The 14,618-nt window shown below is 40.0% G+C and overlaps 3 protein-coding genes across 4 annotated transcripts; 1 reads left to right on the top strand and 2 right to left on the bottom strand.

Moving 5' to 3' along the window:
* Positions 1-620: 620 nt before the first annotated feature.
* LOC103979938 (notchless protein homolog) lies at positions 621-9,655 on the bottom strand. Of its 2 annotated transcripts, none has more exons than XM_065140821.1 (15): positions 9,551-9,655; positions 8,831-9,005; positions 8,593-8,674; positions 8,346-8,435; positions 7,655-7,780; positions 6,870-6,997; positions 4,874-5,073; positions 4,300-4,363; positions 3,155-3,265; positions 2,825-2,962; positions 2,376-2,518; positions 2,237-2,291; positions 1,849-1,905; positions 1,653-1,763; positions 621-1,042 (listed from the first exon to the last, which is right to left on the bottom strand). In XM_065140821.1, exons 2-14 carry the CDS (start codon positions 8,987-8,989, stop codon positions 1,680-1,682), a joined length of 1,437 nt encoding a protein of 478 aa, XP_064996893.1. In that variant the 5' UTR covers positions 8,990-9,005; positions 9,551-9,655; the 3' UTR covers positions 621-1,042; positions 1,653-1,679. The 2 variants fall into 2 exon arrangements, with proteins under 2 accessions (XP_064996893.1, XP_009394477.2); XM_009396202.3 differs by having other exon boundaries at positions 9,170-9,642.
* Positions 9,656-10,300: 645 nt separating this feature from the next.
* LOC135632583 (palmitoyl-acyl carrier protein thioesterase, chloroplastic-like) lies at positions 10,301-11,830 on the bottom strand. Its single transcript, XM_065141193.1, has 6 exons — positions 11,492-11,830; positions 11,291-11,424; positions 11,105-11,218; positions 10,849-11,017; positions 10,706-10,774; positions 10,301-10,630 (listed from the first exon to the last, which is right to left on the bottom strand). The coding sequence occupies exons 1-6, from the start codon at positions 11,828-11,830 to the stop codon at positions 10,301-10,303; spliced, it is 1,155 nt and encodes a 384-aa protein (XP_064997265.1).
* A 929-nt stretch (positions 11,831-12,759) lies between these two features.
* On the top strand, positions 12,760-14,314 carry LOC103980090 (palmitoyl-acyl carrier protein thioesterase, chloroplastic-like). Its single transcript, XM_065141194.1, has 6 exons — positions 12,760-13,098; positions 13,166-13,299; positions 13,372-13,485; positions 13,577-13,745; positions 13,820-13,888; positions 13,964-14,314. Exons 1-6 carry the CDS (start codon positions 12,760-12,762, stop codon positions 14,312-14,314), a joined length of 1,176 nt encoding a protein of 391 aa, XP_064997266.1.
* The last annotated feature ends 304 nt before the right edge of the window (positions 14,315-14,618 follow it).

Genomic DNA, 14,618 nt, shown 5'->3' on the forward strand with positions numbered 1-14,618 from the left:
GTGGACGCAATGGTCATGAAGGTCGAGTACTTCTTCTGCCCCCTCATCGTCGTTTGTAAATGAGATGGACGCAATGATCGTGAAGGTCGAGTACTTCTTCTGCCCCCTCATCGTCATTTGTAGATGGGTTGGACGCAATGGTCGTGAAGGTCCAAGGAGATTGAGAGTGAGAAGCGATGGATGATGTCATGACTACTATCGTTGATAAGCAACATGGAGAAGGACGCCATCGAAGATAGGACGATAGTTGTGGAGTTTAAGTCCAAGGAGGAAGTAGAGGGGGCCAATGGGGGAGGAGGGGTAACTATAACCACCGAAGCAGCAAGTGCACACCGATAACCATCAGGCCGATCGTTGACAACCACAATGATGGATATAAGGCAAAATGATGGATATAAGGCAAAAAAGGCGATGAGATAAGAACGAGGGTGAAGACGACGAACAAAGATCGATATGACAACAATGATGGATGATGGATGATGGCACTAGAGAATAAGAGAGACGAAAAAACACAACAGATACAAGTAACAAAGGCGGTGAAGAAAATAAAGACCAAGAGTAATATCATCTTCTAGAAAATAAAACCACTCTAAAAATAAACCAAAACGCAACGCTCCACAGAAGAAAAAACACTTTGAGTTTTTTTTTAGTTCTTTCTTTTTACTCACAAAATAACATAATAAGCGTGAAATAATTTAGTAAATGAATCAGCAGATTGTGGCACCTCCAAGAAATCTTAACTTTCAAAGGATAAAAAAAATCATCATTTTTGGTACCCTATAAAGTAGACATGTTGATTGCGTTTCTAATTTGTAAGTAACAAAGACTCTGCACCTGTATGCTTGTTTGAGTTGACGGGTGGCATTTGTTTGACATCATGCATTACACAGGTGATTCCAAACCCGATGCAGCTCGTCGCCTTGTTAAGAGAGCCATACACAAGGCACCCAAACTGACACTCATCTGTCTTCTTCTATGAGCAGCAGTTGAGGCAGCTTATCATGCAGCCGGCAGAGTGTTAACCATCCATCCTCAACGTCACCTGCACCGCAAACATTGGTATATTGAACCGAACAAGTGCAGCATGCAACTTTACATCATGAAAAGTATTTTGTGGCTTTTCTAGTTTTTGCATGGAGGTTTTATTGATTCATTTATTAGACAGGTTCAGCAGTTTCATTGCTGGATAAGCATAACCAACAAAAGTATTTGATCCTTTATTCTTCTCTGTTTGGTAGCCAAACCACAATTTGTTAATATATCCGTTATAAAATGACCTTCATTTAAATGTGAAGAGACAGAGATAGCTTCAAGTGAAAAAAAAGATGAATTGCACCATCATTGTTACTACCAGTTTCTAATTGAATTTGACTTGTTCTAGAAAAGGCTTGCTTACACGAGATATTGACACAAACTCATCACAATGCAAAATCTGGCCCTCTAAGAAGATCATATGATAAACTGTGTTAGTTTGACTGTAACAGGTATTTGGATATTCAACTTAATTAAAAATAAGGCCTAACAGTACAAGAAAATCGATCATTATTTAGGTATTTTGTAGCAAAGACCTTCGGATTACTATGATCAAGTCAGAAAACAAATATAGATCACCTAAGGTAGAAAGTGTAAGTATCAGCTAAAAGGTCTCGTACCATAAGTTGCTTTGATTTTGCTCCTGCCTAATTCATCCATAATTTCAATACTCTATCCTTGCCACCAGATGCCACTTTTTCACCATCTGGACTCCAGTCCACCGAGAAAACCTGGGGAGGAAGATGAAAAGGCTTTGATGCTCAATAATGGAGATTCACATTCCTAAACTCACTAGGTTTCTTGAAAGAGCAGTACCTCGTCGGCATGACCTGGTAGGTCTTGTTTCAACTTCTGTGTTCGAATATCCCAGACCTGGTTCATAAACCACCAGTGTGAACGAAACAAAAGATCAAGAAGGGGCATGAAGACCATGCTTTTGTCATTACATAGCAACATTACAAGATAAATCTTACAACGCGATATATGCTACTTTATATTAGCCTGAGATGAACAATTCCAAAACAACGTCAACAAAAAATGTGTCATGTTAAAAAAGGCTAAAATACCAAAGTTACAATTTGTGAGTACATCAAGCTGTTACAAGAAAAACCAAAATATATATGAACATCTGGTGGTCAAAAAAGAAATGAATTTAGGTTTTAATGATACTCTAAAATCACAAGTAACAAGATGCAAAAGCTACCTTCAGAGTGGAGTCTTTGCTTCCACTAAGTAGAAGCCTACTGTCAGCAGACCAGCTGTTGCAAAATAAGTAATGTTACCAACTGCTGTGGCAGCATCCAAAATGAAAGTAAAAACACAGAAGAAAAAACATGCTGGACCTGATTTGGTACACAGGACCAACATGTCCACGGAATGAAGCAACAAACTTCCCTGTAATACCATTCCATAACTTGACAGATTTGTCAAAGGAGGCACTAGCCAACCATTGTCCATCCGGTGAAAAGTACACATGGTTTACAAGCTGGATTAAAGACATCAGCTGGTTAGTAAAATGTCCTATGGGCAAACTTAACTTTTAGGTAATAAAAAATCTCGACTGTCCTAGAAATTATTATCATTTAGGCTAATTCATGAAAAGCTTGAAGATACTCAACATTTCGTAGCAATATATAAATTAACAACATGAAGCCTTATATGAAAACAGGAAACAAATATCTATACTCATTGCTTACCAGATTATCCTTAAAATTTATAATACTAGTGGAGAAAGTTGACAAAACTCCAGAAAATAATTTCTAAAAAGATCAATGAATGATTTAGTATTAACCTGTTGATGACCAGTCATGCGTGCTTTTGGGTGCTTACTCAATGCAGGTTCCCAGAGAAACATAGTAAAATCATCAGAACCTGAAACCAGCCTCTCAGGAGCATTACCTTTCATCTGGTTGTATCTAGCAAGAGCTGCCTAAGTTAACAAACAAGATGAGCCTTATCAGTTAACTATCAGATGGTTAAATGTTCATCATTGTTCATATCAAAGAAATATCATGCTAAGCACCATTCTCCCTTTTACAGAAGGTATCATGGTTCCATTAGTACATGTGCTGGCAATTAAAGGTAAGGGGGAATTCACCAGCCAGTAAAATAGATGCAATACCTCTTTCATTTCCTCTGGTGATGAATATGTTTTTCTGGTGTGATCAAATGCTCCTGTGCGGAGAATATATTCAGTGCTCAAAGCTAGGGAATTAACCCAATGGCCATGTCCCTGAAATCCACATTGTCATCTAAAAGGTGACTAAACAATGCTGAAATTTATGCAGGTAATCTCAGCAAGCTAAGTTGAAGGTTAAAACTATATTAATTTTTAAGGAAAAGTGCACATATGTAGTCAATGAACCTTTTTACCATAACATGATAAACTCTAGATTTTGCTCCATAACCAATTTAAATAACTCATCAATAATTTTGTAAGCCTTTTCATAAAATACCAGCTTGAAACATTATAGTTGAATGCTTATTGTAGTCACCAAATTAGGAAAAAAAAAGGCACACAATACTACAGCCCTGATAGAAAATTAATAGTTAGAAAAGATGTATCGTTTGGTCAGGATATAGACCAGGTGAAAAAAGGCCCAGTGTGCATGTTATATAGGAAAAAAGAAGAGAAAGGCTCTGGAACCACAAAACAAAAGACAATTTGCAGGCAAGCATCCTATAACACCCACAAATCATTTCAAGTGTTGATGTGGACTCATATCTGAAAACTAAAGAACCAAAAGCTTTTTCACACTATTGGAACAATTTCGACTGACATCTAACTTAATATCCAACATAGTGTTCAATTCATTTCCAAGACATGACCACCGTACCACAAATAAACAGAGTACATACTTCAAGTTGAAATAAATCGTTTGTATTTCAAGACAAATAATATAGGTCAACATGCAACTATATGAGAATGATATTTGAGTTTAAAAATTTTAGTTCCACATTTAATAAGATCTTCGGTTGGAAGGAGTTGCTTACAGACATAGGGGTGAAGATAAGAATTAACAAAATCATGGCAAACCAAGAACAGTAATACAAAAAACTGTGTATGTTCAGATAATTGCACATTAAACATGCATTGACACAAGTGCATTTACTTTTATGGATGTACAACGAGTTAAAAATTTGTGCAGGAGCCATTGATTCTACTAAAATAGCTATGCATCAAATATTTTCCATTGGTTGCAAGAAAATCAGCTAATAAAAGTTAATCCTAATAAAGGACAGTTGAGGAAAATTATATCGTAATACCTTCAACTCACGGATTAACTTTCCCTGAGACGTTTCCCATACTTTGATCGTACAATCCTGAGAGCTGCATGCAAGAGTTGTGTTGTTTCAAGTATAGAAATCATAGCAACAGACATAAATTAATCAATATTTTTATGTCTTTATGATGAATTTTGAGGGAGAAATGTTCCCGTCTTTGCCTAACACTGACCCAATGGTCCAAGCAAGAAAACCAAAAAACTAGCTCAAGTACAATGTAATTCCTCTTATGTATAATCCTATACTGCAAAAGGAACATGTAGAATATGACAATGCATCATAGATTACCATAACATATGAAGTCACATACTCTCAAAGCATCATGGATAATTTGCTAAATGAGAAGAAAATTGGTAAAGAAACATTCATATGAAAATAACAAAAGCTTACATAATTCAGACCAATCCCTTTCAGTAGTTGCAACTATATACAAAAGGTTTATAGAAAATATAAGAGACAAAATTAGTGAGAAGCTACCAAAGCATGGGAATGGGGAATTAAAATATATAATAATAAGACACACAAGAGAAGCAATGAACTTTGAAGAAATGCATACCCTGTATATATCATCCCATCACCACCCCACTTTACACAGGTAACTGCCAGAGTGTGACCAGAAAGACAAATAACACACTTCCTCAAAGAAATATCCCAAATACGTGCATCCCCATCCTTACTGGAACTAACAAAACGGCGACAAGGAGCTTGCAAATGCACAGGCTCCCAGGAAATACCAGTAATCCATTTCTTGTGTCCCTGCCAGTTGATAATGTTACCAAATACATCTTGTCACCAGTCACAAATTTGTAATAAGTGCACGTAAAAATATAAATGTCTGACCAAAATATGTTATAGTGGAACATTAACAAGTACAAAGATATCAACAGCAACATATTCTTAGTTAAAGAAAAGAATAAAGATGAAATAAATTTTGAAAATTGGAAAAAGCAGTGGTTATGAACTTATGAGAGTCATATATAGCAAATATATTTAAAGAAACAATATATTCAAATTTCTAAAAGAACATACATGAAGCTTCTAGAGCATCAACAAGTTCCCTACAACTTGTCAAATGACTGCAGTGGAGTCGTAATTTATTGGTTTAAGGTATTGCAGATTAGAACACTTCACATGATGTGCCACTCTCGTTTTAATTGTTTTCATTGAGACATTATGCCATATATTTTACTCCAGTGATACAGTAGCAAGAAAACAGAGACCCATCTCCCTGCCTTATTATTATTTTTACTCAGAAAGCAGTTTTGCTTGAAATTTATCTTCAATGATCAGCAGCAGCAGCAGCCTGAGGAGAAAGAACTACAAGACCATGGGGCACACGTATGATGTATCTGTTGACCCTCTATTTAAATGGTTGATTGATGGAATTTGGGATTCGCACGAAAAACTGATGGAAACAACCCAATTGGATACTCAGATCAGTGTTGGAGCCACAACAATGTGAGCATGCTAACGTAAACAATGCTGCTTCTTTCTAGGGCAGCATAAACCTTTTTTTATATACTTCATAGCAGAGAATAATAAAGCAGTGATACAACAGAAATAAAAATACAAAGACATAGACATGGAGTTCTTATAATTCTGGAGCAAGAATAACAAAAATGAAATATTAATTAACTGATAGTGGCCGCTCGAATGTAAAGAATGATTATGAAAAAGCATCAGAATATCAAACTTCTGTAGCACCAATAAATGCCTGATGCTCTGAGGCTAAGTATCCAGAATGATGAAAGGATGAAATGTATGAAGCTAAAGTCAGGATTGGCCCTTGTGGTCCAGATCAACTAGTTGGATCAGACCAAATTGATTCCCTAGATAAAACAAGATCGACTAATCTGAATCAATCCTTTCTAGTAACCTATCATGGCTGATGCTTACAATCAACAAACAAATGGGTATAAGCACAAGAATCAAGAATGATGAAAGATGAAAATGTGCAGGATATTGGTCCATGCAGTCAAAGTTGACAAAGATCAACTGGGACGATCAAGCCAAATTGGTCAAGATTAACCCTGATTGTTTGATATCAATTGATTCAAGCCTTCATCCAGAATAGACCAGTCAAGACAAATGCCTGCCATTCTTAGATCATGATTGCTAGACCCAAATAAACTAATCAGATGATTGGTGGGCAACCGATCAGCCAATCTCTAAATCTATGGCAACCATTGAAAGGTAGTTGAAAACTTGAAATGAAAACAAACTAACATGATCCATTTATTCTTCCAAGAATGATAGAATTGGTCATGAAGAATATTTCGGTGCCATTGAATATTAACAAAAGAAGAACCCTCTGTCCTATTAGTCTAAACGATATCAATTAAATCAAACAGTAGGCAATATGGATCCGCAACTGGCATTAGATTGATGCTCTTATAGTGCCACAAAACCCTTAACTTCTATAAGCAAGGAGCCCGTCTAATCTTAAATTGCATAACGATACCAAAACAAAATTAACATCTTCCAAGTATTGAAATAAAAACTAGCATGGGCTACTAAAAAAAACATGAATATAAGCAAATACATGTACTTACAAGAAGTGGACCACCAGACTGTTTCCCAGTTTGTGGATCCCATGTCAAAAGTTCACCAGCTTTGCTACCACTCACAAGATGTTTACCATCCGATGACCATGCAATGCAAAGCACCCAATTTTTATGACCTAAACAAATTATGAGGTAGCATTATTAAATCCTTGAATACAATAAATACTTTGGTCTAACAAAATTCAAAAAATCTCAAGTCTAAAACATATGTTTTTATTCAGTCTTAGGGTTACTAATCCAGATGCTACCACTGAGAAAAGTTAAAAACATAAAAGAACTCACGGACAAACAAGGACAGTCAACCAAAACAAGAAGTTATTTAACCCTTTGATGACATCTTCCTCTTTGCTTGCTAAAAGATTAGACAATAATTTTCTGCCCATTAACCATCCAGAAGTTCACCTGATTCTGCAAAGTTGGTGTTACATCCAAAACCATGTGTTTTTTTTTTATCTTCCGTATGTTTTAGTTTGGAAGAAGCTTTTTCTACCACAAATCAACACAAAGATAACAAAGATCAGCTTCCCTTTACAGACAGAAAATAGAAGGCTGCAAGAAATAAAGTTACACCAAAGAAGTAGCAGAAATATCAATTACTACATATTCTTGGTCACATGAAAGCCTTCCAAACACAAACAAGCAAACATGCTACCTCTTAGATGGACCTTTTAAGAAAATTCATAGGACAAAACTAGAAGGAAATGGTGTAGATATATGTAAAGAAGAATCATGCAAGAAATTGGGGTGACATATCGGAAGTTTCTTAAATTCACCTGAGCAAGTGAACAAAGGGGTCTGAGTATTAAGATCCCATAGTCGAACAGTTGTATCACCAGAACCACTGGCCAAGTTCTGTCCATCAGGGCTGAAGGAAACAGAAAGTACAGCTTCTGTGTGACCTGAATAAGATAAATTTGACTGGAGTTTAGTATAGCATAAAACTAACCATAACAAAGGTACAATTAGTAAGAATTTATCAAATAACAAAAAGAATTATGCATAACACTTAAAGCTTTTTAGAAGCTTTATTTGGCCCACATAGAAGCGATTTGCATAAAAAGCAAAATAATTGGTTCATCGGCAAACCTATTAATTTATACTCTCGACTCCCAACCATAATGGAGCTACACCAAGGGTAAATCTGAGTTGCATCTCATTTCCACCAATTAATGAAATTATTAAGATTCCACCAAGTGGGTTCTCTCTCAAATTCCCAATGAGGTCATCAAATATAAAAACTATCATTCTTCAATCCACAAGTTCCCTTCTAGAAAATTGAAACTAAAAAGCATCTGCCAGCAATTTCTTTGGATGCCAAGTGAAATGACAAGCATGTTTGTAGCTTCATTACTATTCTTCCAGCAATATTCAAGTCCTCATCCTAGTTACACCCCAAAACTTTCACACTAGATAACATCAGAAGATAATAAACATGTCTGATAGAAGACAAAGTCAGTAACAAACCAGCTATAGTAGCAGAACATCGATTGACTGGACGGATTCTGAATAGAGCTTGAGGTTGGTAGACTATGCGTAGCACCTTCTCCACGGACACTGCACAGATTATACATATTAAACTGGAAAGATGAACATGATCATAAATTAAACTATTTTCCCACACAAGCAAGAAACACAATTTATTTTAGTGCAAAGTCACCATTTTGTTCAGAAGTAGATTACTGAATCTATCTAAGTAGAGATATAAAGATACCTTTGTTCTTTTGCAAATAAGAACCAAGCTGAACAATAAGCTCCTGATCTGATATGTAAAATGCATAAGGCATTTTTTCCTCCTATTAAACAGATAAAAGTTCTTTGTCAGAGGATCCATGACTAAGTCAAATTTCCAAATACAGCCACATAAAAGAAAGAAGAAATAAAGTGAAGTAATAACTAACAAAGAGAAAGGATGCATCAATAGTAAACGAGACAGGAGATGGTTAAGATACATTCTTTAGCAGCTTGTTGACAATTTCCTGGAGCTGTGGTGGACCAGAATTCTGTGGGAGATAGAGTGGAGCACCAAGGGGCTCTCCCTCAGGATCAGTTAAAAGGCACATTACAGTATTGCTACTGCTGATTTCCCTCCCTTCTTCCATTACTTCCATTTGACCGTAATATAACCTGGCAGAAGAAAGAAAAGCATGTCTTAAATAGCAATAGAATGAAATATAACAAGATTCTATCTCATCCGAGATGAAAAAGAAGAGGTACTTCTTGAAAGCAATTTCTTTGATAATTTAATACAGGTTTGCATTATCCAATAAATAGAAAAACAAAGTCGATACCAGGATAATCAAAGGCGCCGAGGTGCCAAAATGTCCGAGACGCTCCCGAATATTAAAATTTTAGAAATATATAATAATAATAAATAAACAAGGAGGAGAAGGAGGATGGAGAGGGAGTTGTTGGGGTATGGGCAGGGGCGTTGCGGTATGTTGGCAGAGGAGCAAGGAGATATCCGAGGAGCAGGAGAGGGGGCTGTCGGGGTATGGTAGGTGGGTTGCTGTCGATTGGGAGGGGAAGACGGAGGAGGAAGGAGAGGGGGTTGTCAAGGTTCGGGAGGAGGGAAGGGAGCTATCAGGTATGAGGAGGAAGAGGAGGAGGATATCGGGGAAGCTCGGGCGGATCCCAGTAATACAAATGATGGTAAATCAAATGATGCAGACCTTAATGATCGGAAGAGATGGGGAAGTGGGACGGAGAGGCGGTGGTGACGGTGGCACGCGCGCGAACAGGTGAAGGGAGAAGAAGGCGTAAGAGGCTTAGGGTTTCTTTTCACCGCCGTCGACAGGTAACGGGTCGGGCGTCAACACCTGTTAACGGGTCGAATGGATCTCGCTCGGGAATTAAAAAACCGAACCCTGACCCGAATCGGACCCATTAGCGGGTTGGAAGTTGAGAATCGATCCGTGAGCTTGCGGGTCGAATCTTTTAATCCGATCCCGCACTCTTGCGCAAATATCAAATAATTATTAGTAATTTTGAAAGAAAACCTCTAATCCCTTTATTATCCTCTTTTGTTGATAATATTTATTGTGAAAACTCATGTCAACCACTTATATAATCATAATCCGAATTAACTTGTTTGAGTTAAAAAAAGTATATAAAAATATAAGATATCAAATACATCCCTAATAATTTAAGTTTTTAGGTTTTGGGGTATATATATATATATATATATATATATATATATATATATATATATATATATATATATATATATATATATATATATATAAGCTGATGCTCTAAATGTACAAAGGCTCCAACATATACCACTAGTCATAGGGAACATGAGATCCATCGTACACGTGTTTTGCACCCCAAAATTTGACCGGTCAAACGCCCATAATAACAGTTTCGACGTCCAATTTGAAGCGCTTGAGCTTTACAAGATCTTACTGTTTCACGACAGGTTAATGGGAATAATTTGATGACTTCTTCTTCTTCCTCATCCATGTCGTCTTCCCCCTCACTATTTCTTCGTCCTTCTTCTCCCCTTTGATCTGCAGCAGATGCGTATACCTTGTCGGCCACTTGTCGAACGTCCCCAACAGCCCGCCGCCGTCGAGAATCTCCGGTGCCAGCGAGAATCCCGTGAGAATCCTGATGTTCTTATCCCGGGGAAGGGAATCTTCGTCAGGCTCGCAGATGGACTGCACTGTATCCGAACTATCACACTCCCTTCTGTACTGCAGAACGATGCTTGAGAGCTGGTGGTCCTCCATGAACTCGTCAGGAATCGTCTGCAGTCATGATCATGTGATCCGGTAACTTAGATGCTGGATTTTACGCAGTATGAGGAAGATGCAGGCATTTACCTCGAGCATCCATCTCACGTACTTTACGTTGTTGACATGGTGGTTCATGTCCAAGTCGTTCCATTTTGGCTACACAAAACGATGGACGATGAGCTTCCACAGAACTGTAACGCTCTATTGATGAGGCGAGAACGTTTACCCACCTTCAAGTTGGAGTTGACGTACTTTGCATTGTCATCGAGCTTGTCGATCTTCTCAAGAGCTTCCTCTTGGACTGCTCTCGTTTCGGTGAACCACGGGGAGATCTCGTCTCTCACCTCTTCTGGCATCTTGGAGAGCCGCCTGGTTTGCTGGTTCATCATCACCCAAGTGCTGCTCAATCCAGTTCATGGCATCATCGGATCACAGAGAAACACCGAGGAAGAGAGAGAGCAAAAGAGATAGAAGTACTGTTCGTGCCTTGTAGCACGGCAGAAGACTTGCCCTGAGAAGCGACTTCGAAGCAGCCAATCTCTTCGCATCCCGTTCTTCCCTGACGCCCCAACCCATGTGTCGATCTCCACCACCTCTCCCCTGCAATCGCCTCATATATGATGCGTCTGCTACAGAGGGCAGAACATAAGATGAGCACAAAGCAGAGATTACCAGATAGGATACTCGTCGAGAAGGACGTGCATCCTTGTGACCACCCAAATGAGATTGTTCCTCATCATGCCATGAGTAGCTCCGAATCCATCACCGAGCAGACCGGACAACCATACGTGATTCAGTGCTGTTTCCTGTCAGATTCACAGAAATCAATCATCATCTACTTTTGCTGGAACGGAAGGACCAGGTCATGTTTACCTGGAGGAGGTTGAGGATGGTCTCCAACGTTGCAGTCTTGTCAGGCCCGACCTCGTAAGATCGTATGACAACAGTCTGCCTGTATCTGACGCCACCTTCGACTATAAGACCCTGTCGAAAAGGATCTGTCAACTGCTTCTCCGTGGGAACGCTTTGCCGGATCTGCTCCGCAGTCAAGGAGGTCGCAGGATTGAAGGCGACCGCGTAAGCCACATCCAGCACTGACGGTCTTTGGACACTGAGAGCCGAGGTCACTTGTGGAGTGTTGTTTATGCTGCCATTCTCCCTAATGGAGGAGCATTTGGTTGGGAGGTAGAGAGCACAAGAGAGAGATGCCATGGAGTTGCTGCTGCTCGTGGCGCGTGCGTGCTGCATTGTTCTTATAGATGCCTGTGGGACTCCAAAGTTGGCGGAGAGGGCAACAGATCCTTGAGCTGGTTGGCCAAAGGACAGATGACTTGTTTGTCTTTGGTAGGCATTTGGCTTCACCGATGCTTTGTGGAGTAGGAAAGGAAAGGAGGGGTTCCTTTCCAGTGGTGGGAACATAGAAGATCGTGGTCCTCAGAAAGATCACCTTGAAACTTGCATTACAAGAACAAAGTAGTTTGGAAGCTCACAGATCTCTTTCATGTCTCCTTAATTTGCACCAAGGAATCTAGGATATGTCACAAGCACAGCCAAGGTTCTGCATTAGAATTAGTATGGGCAGTTGTTAATGTTGATATAAAAAAGCTAACTTTGCCTTATGTTAACACGGATTGAAATATCGTATTGTATCGAAATTTGAATGTTTGCTCGGTACGGTATGATATTGTATATCATTTGATGTATTGCTCGAGATATATATATATATATATATATATATATATATATATATATATATATATATATATATATATATATATATATATATATATATATATATACTGCACAGAATCTTGGCTGTGCTCGTGACATCCTAGATAAATTAAGGAGACATGAAAGAGACCTGTGAGCTTCCAAACTACTTTGTTCTTGTAATGCAAGTTTCAAGGTGATCTTTCTGAGGACCACCATCTTCTATGTTCCCACCACTGGAAAGGAACCCCTCCTTTCCTTTCCTACTCCACAAAGCATCGGTGAAGCCAAATGCCTACCAAAGACAAACAAGTCATCTGTCCTTTGGCCAACCAGCTCAAGGATCTGTTGCCCTCTCCGCCAACTTTGGAGTCCCACAGGCATCTATAAGAACAATGCAGCACGCACGCGCCACGAGCAGCAGCAACTCCATGGCATCTCTCTCTTGTGCTCTCTACCTCCCAACCAAATGCTCCTCCATTAGGGAGAATGGCAGCATAAACAACACTCCACAAGCGACCTCGGCTCTCAGTGTCCAAAGACCGTCAGTGCTGGATGTGGCTTACGCGGTCGCCTTCAATCCTGCGACCTCCTTGACTGCGGAGCAGATCCGGCAAAGCGTTCCCACGGAGAAGCAGTTGACAGATCCTTTTCGACAGGGTCTTATAGTCGAAGGTGGCGTCAGATACAGGCAGACTGTTGTCATACGATCTTACGAGGTCGGGCCTGACAAGACTGCAACGTTGGAGACCATCCTCAACCTCCTCCAGGTAAACATGACCTGGTCCTTCCGTTCCAGCAAAAGTAGATGATGATTGATTTCTGTGAATCTGACAGGAAACAGCACTGAATCACGTATGGTTGTCCGGTCTGCTCGGTGATGGATTCGGAGCTACTCATGGCATGATGAGGAACAATCTCATTTGGGTGGTCACAAGGATGCACGTCCTTCTCGACGAGTATCCTATCTGGTAATCTCTGCTTTGTGCTCATCTTATGTTCTGCCCTCTGTAGCAGACGCATCATATATGAGGCGATTGCAGGGGAGAGGTGGTGGAGATCGACACATGGGTTGGGGCGTCAGGGAAGAACGGGATGCGAAGAGATTGGCTGCTTCGAAGTCGCTTCTCAGGGCAAGTCTTCTGCCGTGCTACAAGGCACGAACAGTACTTCTATCTCTTTTGCTCTCTCTCTCTCTTCCTCGATGTTTCTCTGTGATCCGATGATGCCATGAACTGGATTGAGCAGCACTTGGGTGATGATGAACCGGCAAACCAGGCGGCTCTCCAAGATGCCAGAAGAGGTGAGAGATGAGATCTCCCCGTGGTTCACCGAAACGAGAGCAGTCCACGAAGAAGCCCTTGAGAAGATCGACAAGCTCGATGACAACGCAAAGTACGTCAACTCCAACTTGATGGTGGGTAATCGTTCTCCCCTCATCAACAGAGCGTTACAGTTCTGTGGAAGCTCATCGCCCATCGTTTTGTGTAGCCAAAATGGAACGACTTGGACATGAACCACCATGTCAACAACGTAAAGTACGTGAGATGGATGCTCGAGGTAAATGCCTGCATCTTCCTCATACTGCGTAAAATCCAGCATCTAAGTTACCAGATCACATGATCATGACTGCAGACGATTCCTGACGAGTTCATGGAGGACCACCAGCTCTCAAGCATCGTTCTGGAGTACAGAAGGGAGTGTGATAGTTCGGATACAGTGCAGTCCATCTGCGAGCCTGACGAAGATTCCCTTCCCCGGGATAAGAACATCAGGATTCTCACGGGACTCTCGCTGACACCGGAGATTCTCGACGGCGGCGGGCTGTTGGGGACGTTCGACAAGTGGCCAACAAGGTATACGCATCTGCTGCAGATCAAAGGGGAGAAGAAGGACGAAGAAATAGTGAGGGGGAAGACGACATGGAGGAAGAAGAAGAAGAAGAAGTCATTAAATTCTTCCCATTTACCTGTCGTGAAACAGTAAGATCTTGTAAAGCTCAAGCGCTTCAAATTGTACGTAGAAACTTTGATTATGGGCGTTTGAACGGTCAAATTTTGGGGTGCAAAACACGTGTACGATGGATCTCATGTTCCCTATTACTAGTGGTATATGTTGGAGCCTTTTTTACATTTAGAGCATCAGCTTTATTTATTTATTATTTTCAAATTATATAACGGGGTGTGATACATACCGTTTTTCGCTTTGGGGAGGGGGGAGGGAAGGGGTGCGGTTTTTGGAGGGAAGGGGTGATGGATGTGTGGAGCGGTGTCATTCGATCTGTGGCAGG

Source organism: Musa acuminata, chromosome BXJ3-3 (genome assembly GCF_036884655.1).
Source record: "Musa acuminata AAA Group cultivar baxijiao chromosome BXJ3-3, Cavendish_Baxijiao_AAA, whole genome shotgun sequence".
In the NCBI taxonomy this organism is placed as follows: Eukaryota; Viridiplantae; Streptophyta; class Magnoliopsida; order Zingiberales; family Musaceae; genus Musa; species Musa acuminata.

Excerpts from the sequence above, each read along its gene's own strand:
- LOC103979938 (XM_065140821.1), bottom strand. The coding sequence starts at position 8,989 with ATGGAAGTAATGGAAGAAGGGAGGGAAATCAGCAGTAGCAATACTGTA. Across the intron at positions 2,519-2,824 it reads GCATGACTGGTCATCAACAG|CTTGTAAACCATGTGTACTT; the intron begins GTTAATACTAAA and ends TCTTTAATCCAG. Across the intron at positions 2,292-2,375 it reads GGTCCTGTGTACCAAATCAG|CTGGTCTGCTGACAGTAGGC; the intron begins GTCCAGCATGTT and ends ATTTTGCAACAG.
- LOC135632583 (XM_065141193.1), bottom strand. The coding sequence starts at position 11,830 with ATGGCATCTCTCTCTTGTGCTCTCTACCTCCCAACCAAATGCTCCTCC. Across the intron at positions 11,219-11,290 it reads CTCGACGAGTATCCTATCTG|GGGAGAGGTGGTGGAGATCG; the intron begins GTAATCTCTGCT and ends AGGCGATTGCAG. Across the intron at positions 10,631-10,705 it reads ACGTGAGATGGATGCTCGAG|ACGATTCCTGACGAGTTCAT; the intron begins GTAAATGCCTGC and ends TCATGACTGCAG.
- LOC103980090 (XM_065141194.1), top strand. The coding sequence starts at position 12,760 with ATGGCATCTCTCTCTTGTGCTCTCTACCTCCCAACCAAATGCTCCTCC. Across the intron at positions 13,300-13,371 it reads CTCGACGAGTATCCTATCTG|GGGAGAGGTGGTGGAGATCG; the intron begins GTAATCTCTGCT and ends AGGCGATTGCAG. Across the intron at positions 13,486-13,576 it reads GTCTTCTGCCGTGCTACAAG|CACTTGGGTGATGATGAACC; the intron begins GCACGAACAGTA and ends TGGATTGAGCAG.